The sequence below is a fragment of the Acomys minous genome, assembly GCF_964271855.1.
Source record: "Acomys minous genome assembly, chromosome: 12".
Lineage (NCBI taxonomy): Eukaryota > Metazoa > Chordata > Mammalia > Rodentia > Muridae > Acomys > Acomys minous.
The window spans coordinates 113,009,968-113,026,663 of record NC_140493.1 but is presented as its reverse complement, the minus strand read 5'-3'; the positions used below and the strand labels follow the sequence as shown (position 1 = coordinate 113,026,663).

General features: G+C 48.7%; 1 protein-coding gene across 1 annotated transcript in view; it reads left to right on the top strand.

The window, feature by feature from the left end:
- The first annotated feature begins 5,472 nt into the window (after positions 1-5,472).
- Positions 5,473-16,696, top strand: part of RAB40B (RAB40B, member RAS oncogene family) — a 28,428-nt gene continuing 17,204 nt past the window's right edge. Inside the window, exon 1 of the mRNA XM_084750279.1 lies at positions 5,473-5,857. Within this exon, the coding sequence (XP_084606405.1) occupies positions 5,572-5,857 (286 nt within the window). The 5' untranslated portion in view covers positions 5,473-5,571. The remainder of the gene's footprint in view (positions 5,858-16,696) is intronic.

The window sequence follows — 16,696 nt, the reverse complement described above, 5'->3', positions numbered from 1 at the left end:
GAAAGGAAAAGAAACTAGAGTTTGTTTGTTTGCACAAGCCCTTGGTTTGAGATAAATATGGTCAATCCATGTTTACAGGTCTTCGATTTATTTCTATTTGGGCACCAGAGAAAGTTACCAAAGGGATTGCTTTCTTCTAGTTGATGAAGATAAAAATCTAATTTTATGGAAAGGTATTTCTTGCATATGGCCTGGAATTTCCCCTCCACTCTACAATAAGGGACCTCCAGCCTGAAACTGTGCTCTAGGCCGGAGGATGGGGGAATGTCACCACCCATCAACTGCTTTGAAAATTACAGAGCAAGCTTTCTTTTGAGATACAACCCATGCCTTGATGGTCTTCAAACAACTAACCAGCCAAGGTATGAGCTAGAATCTCACCCCTTCCTATACCCTAAGGCACAAACATCCACACAGAAACCTGCACAGGACATCCCTAGCAGCTGGGTGCATGATAAATGGACAAACGTATTTACATAAGGAAGGAAACCCTGGCGTGTGCATGAACCTTGAGGTGATCATGCTACATACAATATGCCCGATACAGGTGCCAGGAGTGAGCGAACTCATGGAGGTAGAAGTTGAGTGGGGGATGGAGGAGGGTTGTGCAGTTTAGTGGGAACAAACCTTCAGCCTGGGGAGATGGACAAGTTCGAGAAACCGGTGTAGAAATGGCTACATAACTAAACAGAGCTACAGTGGGATGAGGACGTAGCTCGGGGTAAAGCAAAGTCCTGGGAGGGCGTCCACAGCACAGAAAAAATAAGGTTAAAACGGTAAATTTCATGTTACATATATTTTGCTATAAAACTAAGGTTACCCTGGTTACTTACTTAGACAAGGTCTCATTATAAAGCCCTGGCTGGCCCTGACGTCACTGTCTGCATTAGGCTGGCCTCACTTCACAAAGGTCCGCCTGTGTCTGTCTCCTGGGGTTAATAGTGAGCAGCATCATTCAAGGAGGAACGTGTTATACTTACCCTCCACCCAGGTGGCTTCTCTGAGCCTTGGCTGCCTCTGGCATCAGTGGGAGCTGTAATCCCTACCCTGAGGGCTGTTGAGAGGTACAGAGGGTGAGCCAGGCACCCTGACACGGATACCTTGTCTGTTAGCCATCCTTTTTGGGGGGGCTTTGAGACAGGGTTTCTCTGTGTAGCCCTGGCTGTCCTGGACTCACTTTGTAGACCAGACTGGCCTTGAACTCACAGCAATACATCTGACTCTGCTTCCCAAGTGCTGGGATTAAAGGCTTGTGCCACCACTGCCTGGCTTTATTTATTGTATATACAGTGCTCTAACTGCATGTACACCTGCAGACCAGAAGAGGGCACCAGATCTCATTATAGATGGTTGTGAGGCACCATGTGGTGGCTGGGAATTGAACTCAGGACCTCTGGAGGAGCAGACAGTGCTCTTAACCTCTGAACCATCTCTCCAGCCCCAGTCCTATGTCATTTTATACAAAACATGAATACTGAACTCATATTTGGCCTGGAGCCTCTCCGTCAGTATATCAAGGAGTCTTTGATTTCCCTTTCAGGTGGACGCTACCATGTTTTAGCTGAGTAAAGACCAGTCTCAAAGTGACCGTTATGACAAGAGCCATGGGATGGGAAGAAAAGGAAGCAGGCGTCACTTGTCACCTTTCCAGGACGTGTTCTGGAAGTGCACCACAGCCACGAAGGGCCGAGAGGCCATGGAGTGTAATTCCTGGCAGTGACTAAGGGATTTTCTTCCATGTGAATGGTGTCTTGTCTGCATGTGTGTCTGTGCACTGTGTATGTGCCTGGTCCCACAAGGGCCAGAGGAGGGCGTCAGACCCCCTGGAACTGGAATTACAAATGGCTGCGAGTCACCATGTGTGTGCTGGGAATTGAAACCTAGACCTCTAGAAATGCAGTCGCGCCGTTAACCCCTGGGCCTCCTTAGCACCTACCTGAGGCTACTCATGCAGGGTAAGGAACTCAGAACGGTAGTGAGAATGTGGGTTTCTTTAAAAACCCAACTGTGAGCCGGGTGGTGGTGGCACACACCATTAATCCCAGCACTCAGGAGGCAGAGGTAGGCAGATCGCTATGAGTTCGAGGCCAGCCTGGTCTACAGAGTGAGTTCCAGGACAGCCAAGGCTACACAGAGAAACCCTGTCTCGAAAACAAAACAAAACAAAAATAAAAAACCAATCCAATTGTGTTTTATTAATATGTTTCTGTTTTATAGTATATGAATATGAATATCCAGGTGTGAGATTTGGGGCCCCTTCAGTTAGTCCACAGCCGTTAGCTACGATTGTCTCCTGCACTAGCAGGGCGGTGATCTGTGCCAGCTGCAGACATCTTAATTCTGGAGAATCTGGAGAAGGAATAAATACCGGATCCCAGAGAGGGATGGGGAGGGGGCTCTGAAGAAGATGGTTGCGCTCCCCTTGCCGCTCCTGGCCGCTGTTGTTGCTGTTTGATGAGAAGTTGGAGACTCCTTGGTAATAGAGATTGCCCCGCCCCCGAAGAACCCGCAGGCCCCGCCCCCGAAGAACCCGCAGGCCCCGCCCCTCAAGAACCCGACAGGCCCCGCCCCCGAAGAACCCGACAACCCTAATCAGCAGGAAGTAGTCTAAAGCAACCTATGTTCCCTGTCTGCTCCAACCTTCTGTCTCTCCTACCTGATCTTGGGGTGCTGGAAGGGATCGTGGTGGAGAAGGGTGGTAGATAAAAGAACTCAGTGATGTGTCATAAAACACATACGCGTACACAGAACAGGAAAGTGTCCTTTCTTATCGAGGTGGCCAAGGACCCGCAGCAAAATGGAACTAAGAGATAGAGACAGGGAGGTAAAGGCCAGCTATTTTCAGAGGATTTTTTCCCATGGGGGGCAATTCAGAGTAGGAACGATATTCTACCTTTCTCTCTGTCTCCTAGTCTTTCACGTTTCTGTTTTGTTTTTGTTTGTTTTGAGGCATGGTGTCATGTAGTCCAAGCTGGCTTCAAAATCTATGTGTGGCCAAGGATGACCCTCGACTTCTGATCTCTCTGCCTCCACCTACCAGGACTACAGGCATGTACCTCAGTGCCCGTTTTATTCAGTGCTGGGGATCCAACCCACGACTCTGTGCTTGGTAGGTGTGTTAGTCACTGTTCTATTGCTGTGAAGAGCTGCCATGACCAAGGCAACAGCCCAGGCCCCTCTTCTTATTTTAAACAGTGGCTTCACCAGCACCTCAATCAGCTGATCAGTCAGTAACTTGTTAATTTGGGAAAATAAACTGGTAATCAAAAATGAACATTTTGAAGTCCAAATTGGGGGCTGTGGACATGACTCATCTGTTAAGAGTACTTGCTGCTCTTCCAGAGAGCCCAAGTCTGGGTCCTAGCAACCACATACAGGCGGGGCTCACAAGCACCTGTAACTCCATCACCAAGAGACTTGACACCTTCAGACCTCTGTGGGCACCTGCCTAAACAACAGTGCACACTCACACAGACATACACACACATACATTTAGAAATAATAATAATAAATAAAATCGTAAAAAATTAAAATAAAATCAGAATGAATGCAAATTTTTGTGTATAGACATTGGTTTTGTTTTGTTGACGTAGGGTCACATTGTGTAGTCCCAGTTGGCCCCATAATCATTAGTTAGCCCAGGCTAGTCTCAAATGCACTATCCTCCTGCCTCAGCTGCCTTACTGTTTGGGATTTGTATTAGGCAGGATTCTCTAGAGAATAGTGTGTGAACTAATAGAATAGAACAGAACTAATTGTGTGTGTGTGTGTGTGCGCGCGCGCACGCGTGCATGTGTGTGTATGTATGTATGTATGTAATAAACAGTGAATTATAAGATTGGCTTACACAATAGAGCCTATATGACGGAGAGGCTGAGAGTCTAGAAGCTGACAAGACAGGAAGCAAGATGTCTCAGCAGGCCCTAATCTAATGCTGCAGGCATGGAAGATTCCTGAAAAGTTACCAATGTTCAGCCCTTGCAGGAAGCTGGAGTGTGATGTCCATGGAGGAAGGCACTGCATAACACACACGCTCACTCAGGGTGAAATGAAGGCACCTCTTCATGTCTGAACATCCTCCTGCAAGATGGCAACTACTCAGTCTTCGCATTTCCCCCCTCACAGATGTGACAGGAAGCGTGTTTGTTAGGTGCCTTCAGATCCTACCAGGCTGCCAAGATCAGCGATCACAGGATTACAGGCAAACCATCAATCACACTGGCTCAAACCTTAACTCAAATGCTGCCATCTCACAGGAATGACACTGACATCCTGGTGAGATACAAGTTGTGACAGACAGAAGGCTACAGTGGAATTTATTTAATGCACTAAGGTAGCACTTCAGCTGGCAAAACAGTAGGGAAAGGCTGTTTTGGGAACAGGCATTCTAAAAGGCTCTCTAAGAGAGATTTCTCTGTGTGGGCAGTCAGGCAATGTTGCAATGTCACAGTGCCCTGAAATAATTGCAGTTAGGGCTTCTCTTGGTTGACAACAATGTAGCCTTGAGTCAAAGATAGTTTTGTTCTGAGTCAGAAACGGCTCAGCCAGATCACCCATCCTAGATGGGCAGTGGTGGCCGATGCTTTTTAATTCCAGCACTCAGGAGGCAGAGGCAGGCAGCTCTCGAGGCCAGCGTGGTCTACAGAGCGAGTTCCAGGACGGCCACGGCTATACCAGGAAACCCTGTCTGCAAAAACCCTGTCTCAATTACCCATTATAGACCGGCAACCATCCCTTATAACAGGGGCTTATTATGGTCAATTCTTTTTGAAAAGATAATGGTTCTGTAGGGAGGCAGCAGTCACCTTGCTCTGAGACCAGCCTGTTCGAAACATTTGCTCCTTTACAGAGTGGAGGACACCGAGTGCAGGAGGTGCTTCCACTTCAGGCAGTAGCAGAGATGCTAAACTAGGATTGCTCTTAATAACTCAGAGCAGAGAGCAGGCTTTGTCCAGCGGTCCACTACTCCCTAGGGGGAAAGAGGTCAAAGACAGGCAGGAGACAACGGCTCCCTGGCAGCAACCTCACAGGCACATCACGCACACACGAGTAGACACACTGACATGCATGGACAGAAACCCGTGGAGACCTCGAGGGACCCAGAAGCAGACACCTTTAGATGTCCTGTGTCCATGTGTCCAGTTGGTGCTGGAACTCACAATTGCCTGTACCTCGCGTTACATCTGATGCCCTACACGGACACACGCGCGTGTGCCTCAGCTCTCAGGCTAGCATTAGAAGCTCTGTGGAGCTGCGGGACAAATCCTTGTTGCCAGGCAGGGACTCAAACACTTCCCACACCAATCTAGAGCCAGCTCTGGCTGAGCACCAGCACGAGGGGCGGAGTAAACACTGGCCACGTCCCTCCTCGCCAGTGCCGCTCTCCCGTTGGATGTGGGAGCAGACCTCTCCCTCCTTCTGCTGCTTCTGGCTCGGCCTCCGGACCTCCATTGGCCGAGGCAACAAGTCTTCAAGCGAGGCGGTGGGCGCGGTGCGGAGGCGTTAAGAACTAGATGGACGAGCTTCTAACCAATGAGCATGGGTATCCACCTCAGCAACTGACACTCGCCAATGGCGAGGCAGGGTGGGCGGAGCGCCGGGGCTGTCAAGCGCCCCCGGTCCGTGGGGAGTTCGCGGGGTCCGGGGCGCTCGGGGACCCGCCGCCGCCTGCGCACAGCCTGGGGCCGGCATGGGCGGGGTGGCTGGGCCGGCACGATGAGCTCCCTGGGCAGCCCGGTGCGGGCCTACGATTTTCTTCTTAAGTTCCTGCTGGTGGGCGACAGCGACGTGGGCAAGGGAGAGATCCTGGCCAGTTTGCAGGACGGAGCAGCCGAGTCTCCTTACGGCCACCCGGCGGGTGAGCGCGGCCACAGCACCCCGGGGCGCAGCGCTGGGGTGTTGGTGCGAGCGGCCTCTCCAGCGTGGGTCTACCCCCCCCCCCCCGGAGCGGCTGGGCAGGGCTAGGTCCCGCATGCTGGCTGGGGAGGACAAGGCTCTGAGGGCAGAGTCCTCAAAGCGGCTCGGGGTGGGCGTCGAGGGAGACCGCACAGGTGTGAGCGACGCGTTTGGGAGGCGTGCGTGGGATTGCGGGAGGCGTGGGCAGGGAGGCAGCGGGTCCTAGAGCAGAGCAGGAAGACCACCGGCTCCGGGGCCATTACCTTTTGGTGCGTGGGACTGCAGACGTAGCCTCTGGTTGCAAGCACCAAACTGCGTCCTAATGGACAGGACTTCGAGGAGAAGGAGGAGGAGGAGGAGCCTAAGTGACCCTGTAGAGAAGGAAGGAACCCAACCAAGAGGCTCAGGAGACCGGGCACAGGTTAGACCAGAGGGCCTCAGGCTCAAAGGCAGTAAGCCCTGTGTTCTAGAAGCTTGAGGTTTGGCTTGAGGTTTGAGACCCTACACCCCAGAGGAACGAGCCGGTTTCAGAAACCTGGGCAGAACATCATGTAGTGACCCCCTCCCTCAGACTGCGGCTGTGCACAGATGTCCGCGACTGCCTTTTGGAGTTGTTGAGGGGGTTTCATCTCACCCTTCCAGTACAGACCCTGTCCTGAGGCCTGCCACCCTCTGTTCTCTGGGCTTGTAGACTGCTTCCTGCATCTCCAGCCCAGTGGCAATGCCACAAAGGCTAGCGGGGCTCTAAAACTGTGTGGTTCAATGCCGGTAACTGCCAGCCTGGACAGCACAGATTTAGACCTTTCCTTTCCGGTAGGACCAAGCTCTGTCAGACGTCTTTACCCCGAGAGCAGAGGTGTGTCCAGAGCGTCAGGTGCTGCTGCTCAGTGAAGCACAGGCCTCAGCAGAGGCAACAGAGTAGAACATTTAACAAGCTCAAAAATAGGCACATGAGTCCCACAGCAGATGACTGATATGGGGAGTGAGAAAGCTGTTGCCGGGTGTGGGAGCAGACTTGCTACTGATTGGCTTGAGTCAGGCCCGCTGCACTTCTGTCCCTTTCCTTTGTGACTGTTGTCAGCATGGTCTGGGAGATTGCAGAGGGCTGATGCCATGGGTTGTGGCTTTTGTGGACTTTTTTTGTTTAGAGACAGGGTCTCTCTGTGTAGCCTTGGCTGTCCTGGACTGGCATTGTAGACCAGGCTGGCCTCGAACTCACACCAATCTGCTTACTCTGCCCCACCCCTGCCCCCAGTGCTAGGATTAAAGGCGTGAGCCACCATGCCCCGCTCTTCTGTAGGCTTTTGATTCACTACATATTTCTTCTAGGGCTAAGACAAGAGCTTGGGAAGAACAGGCCAGGTGCGGTGGCTCACACCTGTAATCCAGCATTCAAGAAGCAGAGGGGAAATTGCCATGATTGAGGCCAGCCTGGGCTACAGTATGAGACTCCCGTCTGGGAGGAGAAAAAAAAAATGCGAGGGAGAAAAAGAAGGAGGGGAGAAAAAAAGGGGAGACCAATAAACAAATAGAGGAGAAACAAACACCGAGAAGCGGGGGTCCTCGTTTGTTCTCAGGGCGTTTCACTGTGAGAGTCTCCGTACTCTGGCAGGTCGCAGCTATAAAGTCAGAGTGCTCTGTATTTGTGCAGTGTTTAAATGGATTCAGCACCAGCTAACTCTCTTTAAGCATAGCAACTCCTGAGTTCTTAACAGTGCGCTTAAGCAGCTGCGGCTGGGTTGGTTATCGGGGAAGGACTTACACTATCTGAGTTGCCTGCACTGAGAACCCCGCTGACTGTCTTGGACTATGTTTTGGCTGCACGAGGTGTTCTTAGACTACTCCGCTCTTCTCCTTCAGCACCTGGTAGCGTCTTCACTGTCTTTCTGGCATTTGATGAATGGCCAAAGCTTCATGTTAGCTGATTTCCCAGATCTGCCTTTTCTTACAGAATGTTTGACGCCTGTTTTTCTTTGCCTTACCTTGTTTAATCAGGTCATGACTCAGACTTCTGATACGCTGTATAAGTTCCTAGATAAAAAAAAAATATTTTCTTAGCCAGGCAATTCTTAGCCAGGCAATAGCTTTAATCCCAGCACCCGGGAGGCAGAGGCAGGAGGATCTCTATGAGTTTGAAGCCAGCCTGGTCTACAGAGCAAGTTCTAGGACAGCCAGAGCTACACAGAGAAACCCTGTCTCCAACAACAACAACAACAACAACAACAACAACAAATCGTAATTTCAGAGGAATTTTATGTTCATAAAATAGCTCCTATTACTTTTGTATTAGTTTCTTTTTTGCTGTTATGAAGAATTACTACAAACTGGCTAAAACAACAGGAGTTTAATTCTCTCACAGTTTTGGGGTCTGGTAATCTACACAGTTTGGCCGAGCCAAAGGTAAGGCATAAATAGGACATTATTTCTACATGGAGCTCTAGGACAAAGCCTTCCTGTCTTTTTAAACTTCTAGAACCTTCCTGTCCACCACCCCCCAAGGGTTCTTGGCCCTTTCTTGGTCTCCGGAGACGCTGGTCACCAGTGCCGTCCTCTCATGTCCCTTCACTGTCCTGCCTCCTCTTTTCACTTCAAAGGACACGGTGATGGTTTGTTTTTTGTTTTTGTCCACGGCTACAATCTGAGACAGCGTCTCTATCTCCACACTGTCTATGACCACCTCTAATTCCACTGCATCTTACACGCCCTTTGCCAAGCACCCTAACAGAGTCACAGATCACGGGGCTCGAACACCAAGCACCCTAACAGAGTCACAGATCACGGGGCTCGAACACCAAGCACCCTAACGGATTCACAAATCACGGGGCTCGAACAACAAGCACCCTAACAGAGTCACAGATCACGGGGCTCGAACAACAAGCACCCTAACGGATTCACAAATCACGGGGCTCGAACAACAAGCACCCTAACAAAGTCACAGATCACAGGGCTCAAACACCAAGCACCCTAACAGAGTCACAGATCACAGGGCTCGAACACCAAGCACCCTAACAGATTCACAGATCACGGGGCTCGAACACCAAGCACCCTAACGGATTCACAGATCACGGGGCTCGAACAACAAGCACCCTAACAGAGTCACAGATCACAGGGCTCGAACACCAAGCACCCTAACAGAGTCACAGATCACGGGGCTCGAACACCAAGCACCCTAACGGATTCACAAATCACGGGGCTTGAACAACAAGCACCCTAACAGAGTCACAGATCACAGGGCTCGAACACCAAGCACCCTAACAGAGTCACAGATCACAGGGCTCGAACAACAAGCACCCTAACGGATTCACAAATCACGGGGCTCGAACACCAAGCACCCTAACAGAGTCACAGATCACGGGGCTCGAACACCAAGCACCCTAACAGAGTCACAGATCACGGGGCTTGAACGTGCTCATTGACAACAGGCCTGCTGTTCTGCCCCTCACTGCAACGCTGGGTGTCTCTTTGCATTTTCCATACACATCCATCGCTCTCCACTTGCTTTAGTGGGTTTGTTTGTTTTGTCTCTGTCATCTGCTTTCAGTGACTATCATGTCTTTATTGAGCATTTCGATTTTAGTAAATATAGTTTGCAGCTGTTCCCAATTAGGTCGTTTATTCAATAATGATGTTGTCATTTCAATTTTTTTTTCTTTATTTTTGCTATTTCCTTTTTTTTTTCAATTCAGTTTTTACATTTCATTTAAAAATCTCCTTGAGGGGCTGGAGATGGTTCAGTTAAGAGCACTCTCTGCTCTTCCAGAGGGCCTGGGTGAGATTTCCAGCATCCACTTGGTACTGAAACTCACAACTGCCTATAACTGTGTTTCCCGGGGAAGCTAATCTCTTCTTCTGGCCTCTGTAAGCAGCAATCATGGGCACACTGCACATACATGTATGCAAGGCAAGCCATTCATACACAGAAAGTTTAAAACAATGAATCATGTTTTGTTTTGTTTTTCTGAGACAAGGGTTTCTCTGTGTAGCCCTGGCTGTCCTGGACTCCCTTTGTAGACCAGTCTGGCCTCGGGGGGAAAAAATCTTAAAAAGGAAAAAATGGGGTCTGAATAGATGGTTCAGTGGTTAAGAGCACTGCTTGCCCTTCCCAAGGACCTGGGTTCAATTCCCAGCACCTGCATGGCAGCTCACAACTGTCTGTGACTCCAAGATCTGACACCTTCATACAGACGCACATGAAGACAAAGTACCAATGCACATAAAATAAATTATTTAAAAAACAGAAAACCGGGCTGGAGATATGGCTCAGCGATTAAGAGCACTGGTTGCTCTTCCAGAGGCTGTGAGTTCAGTTCCCAGCAACCATATAATGGCTCACAACCATCTGTATTCCTGATGCCCTCTGCTGGCGTGCAGGTGTACAAGGACAGAGCACTCATATACATAACATAAATAAATAAAATGCTTTAAAAAAAAACCAGAAAACAATGGTGCAAAACATCTCTTTGAACTCACAGCTTTGCAACTTAATGTTTTTGTTAACTTGCCGTGCTGTCAAAGCAGTCAGAATGGACTTTTTTTTTGTTCCTTGCTATCGGCCATGTTTTCCTTCCTCTTAGCATTTTGAAGTGAGATACACACACGGAACAGTGCACATTCTGTCATTACATAGCTCAGTGCGCTTCCACAGACCTAACGCACCATGTCACCACCCCCGGGGTTAAGATGTGACACTGCCAGCCTAGTGCCCATTGTATTGTCCCTCTGCCAGGCACAGGGTGGCCCTCGGCATAGCCACAGTCCTGAATTTCGACAGAACGGACCACGCTTGCCTGGATTTACACCACGCCCGGCCTCCCTGTCAGCTTCTGGGGACTTTCCTGCGTTTTGTGAATGTCACTAGTGGTGAGGAGGGGACGTGCATTAAACAGACCCTGACTATGACATCCACTGCTTCCCAAATGTTTCCGGCAAAGCAGACGTGCCATCTTCTCTGAGTATTTCCTTCTTGGCGATGCCTCCAGCTTCTTTTTCTCAGGAAAATCCCCCTATTTCCTATTCACCAAGAGGTAATAATAATTCCAATTGTTCAGAGTGTGCAAGAATCACTTCATGAAACAGTTATATTATCTGAGGGTGAGTGATGCCCGTAGGATGGCACAGTGGGCTCAGGAGCTGTCCAGGGAAGTCCTCTTCTTCCACCCAGGGAACGTTAAGGCTTCTGTGCTCACTGGCACAACGATTAATATCTGCTCCTTTCTCTTTGCTCGGGACAGATGCTCCTCGCAGAGCTGTGTGTTCCTCCTCTTCCTTTTCTGCAGGCAACCGTGCATTTGCTCATTTACAAAGCTACCCTGTAGGTTTCCCATGGCAACCTCTTTAAGACTGAAAACATGATGTACAAAGTCATTGCTCCCCAGTGTGAACTCAAGAGTTCTTACCTGAACCCATGCCCTCTGGGGAACCTCCCCAAAGTGCTGCTTTACAGACTATGGTACCACTTATAAGCATATAGTAAATTTTAATTTTTTCCACTTATGGTTATTTTTATGTATATTTTATTATAATTTATTCACATCACATCCCAGTTGTTATTTCCTCTCTCTTATCTTCCTGTTCCCACCCTCCCTCCCTCTTCTGTCCTATTCCCCTCCCCTAGATTTCTGATGGGGGGGCCTCCTCCCCCACCATCTGGCCACAGCCTATTAGGTCTTATCAGGACAGCCTGCATCGCCTTCCTCTGTGTGCCTGCAAGACCATTTTGCCAAGGGGCAGTGACCAAATGGTGGGCACCAGAGTGCATGTCTGAGGTTCAGCTGCAGTCCCCCCTACCCCCCACTCATAGAGAGTCATCTGTCCGTTGGCTACATCTGAACAGGGGTCTAGATTCTCTACAGGCGTTGACCTTGGTTGGTGCATCAGTTTGTGCAGGCCCCCTGTGTCCAGATCCTCCTGCCTGATGGCCTCCCAGTGGAGCTCCTGCTCCATCCCAGACCTTCTGTCCCCCAGTCTTCCCTACAATTCTCAGCACTCCGCCCGGGGCGACCCTCAAGTCCCTGCATCTGTCCCGATGCCCCACTGGGTGGAGTCTCTCGGAGGATATCTATGTTGGGCCAATATCCACTTATAAGTGAGTATATACATGTGCGTCTTTCTGGGTCTGAGTTACCTCACTCAGGGTGATTGCTTCCAGTTCCACCCATTTGCCTGCAAATTTCAAGATTTCCTTGTTTTCAGTGGCTGAGTAGTATTCCATTGTGTTAATGTAACAGTTTTTTTTTTTAACCCATTCTTCAGTTGAGGGACATCTTGGTTATTTCCAGATTCTGGCTATTACAAATAATGCTGCTTTGAACATAGTCGAGCAAATGTCCTTGTTGTATGGTGGAGCATCTTTCAGGTATGTGCGCAGGAGTGGTTAAACTGGGTCTTGAGGTAGCACTATTCCCAATTTTCTGAGAAAGCACCAGTTGATTTCCAAAGTGGATGTATAAGTCTGCACTCCCACCAGCAATGGAGGAGTGTTCCCCTTTCTCCACATCCTCACCAGCATGTGCTGTCACTTGAGTTTTTGATCTTAGCCATTCTGATGGGTGTAAGATGGAATCTCAGAGTCCTTTTGATTTGCATTTCCCTGATGACTAAGGATGGTGACTCCTGTGAAGTAAGTGGACGGAGTGTTTCTCTTCTTTAAAAACAATGTATAGGGGCTGGAGAGATGGCTCAGAGGTTAGGAGCACTGACTGCTCTTCCAAAGGTCCTGAGCTCAATTCCCAGCGACCACATGGTGGCTCACAAACATCTGTAATGACTTTCTGGCATGCAGGTGTACATGCAGGCAGAAGACTGTATAAATAATAAATAAGTCTCTTTTAAAAAATAAAAAAAATAAAAACAATGTGTATGGGGTTCGCCTGCGCGCATGTCTGAGTGCCACACTCATGCAGTGCCCGGAGAGATCACAAGAGGGGCATTGGGAGGCCGGGCGTGGTGGCGCACGCCTTTAATCCCAGCACTCAGGAGGCAGAGGCAGGCGGATTGCTGTGAGTTCAAGGCCAACCTGGTCTACAAAGTGAGTCCAGGACAGCCAAGGCTACACAGAGAAACCCTGTCTCGAAAAACAAAACAAAACAAAACAAAAACAAACAAACAAACAAAAAAACCAAGAGGCATCGGATCCCCTGGGACTGGAGTGGGTGGTGGGAACTGAACCTGCAGCGTCTGGAAGAACAAGCACTCTTAACTAACTGAACCATCTCACCAACTCGCGCAGCACTTTTTTTTTTTTTGGGAAAGTTTTCTTGATATTTACAGATGTTCGTAAGTAAGTATGGCACGATGGGTGTGATCTTTGGGTAACTTGGATGGTTTTAGTTTTGTTTTTCCGCAGCATGATTTTTTTTTCCTAGCATTTTATTTATCTATCATATATGCCATGGCGTATTTGTGAAGGGCAGCACACAGCTATGGGAGCTAGTCTTTTCCCTTCTACCACGTGGGCTCCAGGGGTGGATTTCAGGTCATGAGGCTTGGTGACAAGTACCCTTCTTCACCAACCACCTCACCAGCCCACAATATTATTTTTCTTTTATGAATGAATTTGGCTACGTGCTTTCTCCCCCTCGCTAACTAGACTCGGCATTCCATGGTATTAAACTCTTGGTGGGGTGGGGTGGGGGGGTGTTAGTTGTTGCTGATGTTGGGACAGTTTCACTGTGTGTCCCTGGATGAAGCTCACTATGAAGATGAAGCTGGCCTGAACTCATAGGGATCTGTCTGATCTGAGTTTTAGGATCTAAGGCTGGGGCCACCGTGGCTGGCACAGATATTAAACTCCCTTTACCCAACCATTAAAACTTTACTGAAAAACTGACATCAAAATAGGAAACCATTATTGAATACCTTACAAAACACAACATGGTTACAGTGTCTCGGTAGAGCAACTGGACTCAATGGGGACTTCCTGTGCGAGTGCAGCAAGTTTGCATGCATTGTTCCTGCTGCTCATGTCTAAACAACGGGCATGTGAGCCTGGCCTGTCCTCCTAAATGCTGGATTAACCTACACAAAGAATCCCTGTTTGAACACGGCTGGAGCTGTGGTGATCTGGTGGCATCTGAGACATTTTACATCCATGAAATAAGAATGTGGGCTCTGGGGCTGGCGCAGTGCGAAAAGAGTGTTCCGTATCTGTTCGCCACATGCATGCAGTACCTGATAGGGCCAGAAGAGGGCGCTGAGTACCGGGAATTACAGATGGTTGTGAGTTGCCATATGCGTGCTGGGAATTAAACAATGCTTTTTTTCGCGGGGAGGGGGCGGTCAGAGACAGGATTTGCCTGTGTAGCCCTGGCTGTCCTGGAACTTGCTTGCTCTCGAGACCAGGCTGGCTTCCAACTCGGAGATCTGCCTGCCTCAGCCTCCTGAATCCTGGGATCACAGGCTCGTGCTGCCATTGCCCAGCGGTCGCAGACGGTGTTAACCACAGAGCTGTCTCTCCAGCCTACTTATTTTAAACTCCTAACACAGTGTATAGAATCCGGACCTCCAGCAGGTACCCAGCTGAGCGTTGGGCCCTTTGCTAATGGGGAAGCTGCCATATGGCTTTTGTTCCTAGTCTCAGCTGGGAGAGTAACAGCAATACGCATGCACCGTCAGGAGCCCAGGTTGGGAGATGCTCCCTTTGCGTGTCAGTGCCAGAGCTTGACAGCCAGGCTGAAGTCCAGGGTGCTGTGGCCTCAGCAGCTGATGGTCATGTGTCAGAAAGAGTCCCTAATGTTGTTAGTAAATAGTTACATAGGTGGTGGGGCAATCCCAGCACTCGGGAGGCAGAGGCAGGTAAATCTACAAGTTCAAGGCCAGCCTGGTCTATAGCAAGAGTTCCAGGACAGTCAGAGCTGCACAGAGAAACTCTGTCTTGAAAAACCAAAATAAAGCACTTGGGAGGCAGAGGCAGGTGGATCACTGTGAGTTCAAGGACAGCCTGGTCTACGAAGTGAGTCCAGGACAGCCAAGGCTACACAGAGAACCCTGTCTCGAACTGCCCCCCCCCCAAACAACCAAAAACCAAAACAAACAAACAAAAATTTGCTATAGTGTATGGTTGTGCATTCTAATTCCTTCCTCCAAACATGACATCTGAATTGACAATGTGTTATTTACACTGTAGCTTCTGGCGGGATTGGTTTGATTGGCTTAACTAAAAATAAAAGCAAAGCAGGTTTACAGAGAAAGACTCATAAATATCAACATTAAATAGTAATTGGCTGTGGCCTGTAGATTATTATTAATACAAAAGGTTATTGTCATATCAGGAAAATATTCATTGACTACTATGGATAGTACACAGTTTTCTTAGATTGATAAATCCTATCCACAGGTGGGATTGATTTCTTCCGGTCAGAATGCTGTGTGTTTGGGGAGGCTGCTGACTGGAATCACAGGACTGTACTGCCACACCTGGTTTATGCAGGACTGAGCTTTATGCCTGCACTTCCCTGGTCGCCCCACAAGCCTGCAGGCAGCACAAAGGCTTTGCCATTCATCTGTTTAACTTGCCTTTATCCAATCTTTCTTAATAACATTTTCTAAATTGCAAAGGAGAAAAGAAAGATAAACATGAAGATAACCTTTTAAAAGATTTATTTATTTATTATGTATACAGTGTTATGCTTATCAGATCTCAGAGATGGTTGTGACACCCCCCATGTGGTTGCTGGGAATTGAACTCAGGACCTTTGGAAGAGCAGCCGGTGCTCTTAACCTCTGAGCCATCTCTCCAGCCCCCATGAAAATAACTTTTTAAAAAAGATTTATTTTTATTTCATGTGAATGAGTGTTTTGCCTACACATACGTCTATACACTATGTGCATATAATGCCCAAGGATATTAGAAGTGGGTATTGAGCCTTTTGAACTGGAGTTATAGGGGCTTTTTGTTTCTCTTGGTTTTTCTTTTTTTTTCCCCCCTAAAGATTTTATTTATTTATTTTTATGTATATGAGTGTTCTATCTGCATGCACACCTGCAGGCCAGAGGAGGGCAATTAGATCACATAGATGGTTGTGAGCCACCATGCGGTTGCTGGGAATTGAACTCAGGACCTCTGGAAGAGCAGCCGGTGCTCTTAACCACTGAGCCATCTCTCCAGCCCTTCTTTTGGTTTTTCAAGACAGGGTTTCTCTGTGTCGCCCTGGATGTCCTCGAACTCACTTTGTAGACCAGGCTGGCTTCGAACTCACAGAGATTCTCCTGCCTCTGCCTCCTGAGTGCTGGGGTTAAAAGTGTGCGCCACCACCATGTGGGTGCCGAGAACTGATCCCAGGTCCTCCTCAAGAGTAGCCAGTGCTCTTACGCATTGAGCTGTTTGTCCAGCCCAACATGAAAGTAATTTTTATCTACTACCTGTAATAGCCTTTTATTTCTAATAATTGACATTATTACCCATTCACTATCCTTCACTACATTAGAGGAAATTCAAGTTACATAGAGAGGAAGTGGAGATGTGGCTCGGCAATTAAAAGGGTTAGGGTTCAAGAGCAGCCACACACTGACCACTCAACCCCAGGCTCAGCTCCATGGGAGTCTATTTGAATGCTGAACATCACAAACTGGACATGAACTAAACACAACCTGGCTGGTCAGGGCCATAATCCAGGCTCCAGTGCCAGACTATGATCTTGGTCAGCTTCTAAGGCAGACTTTCTATAAGAAAAACCGTAACCAGGTAACAGTCAGGTAACCATGTGGGGAGCAAGGGGGGGTCAGCATTACGGCATTTTGACCAGTTAAACACAAGAATCGATTTTGTTTGCACAGTGTTCCAGGTGGCTAGACAAAGCGTTTT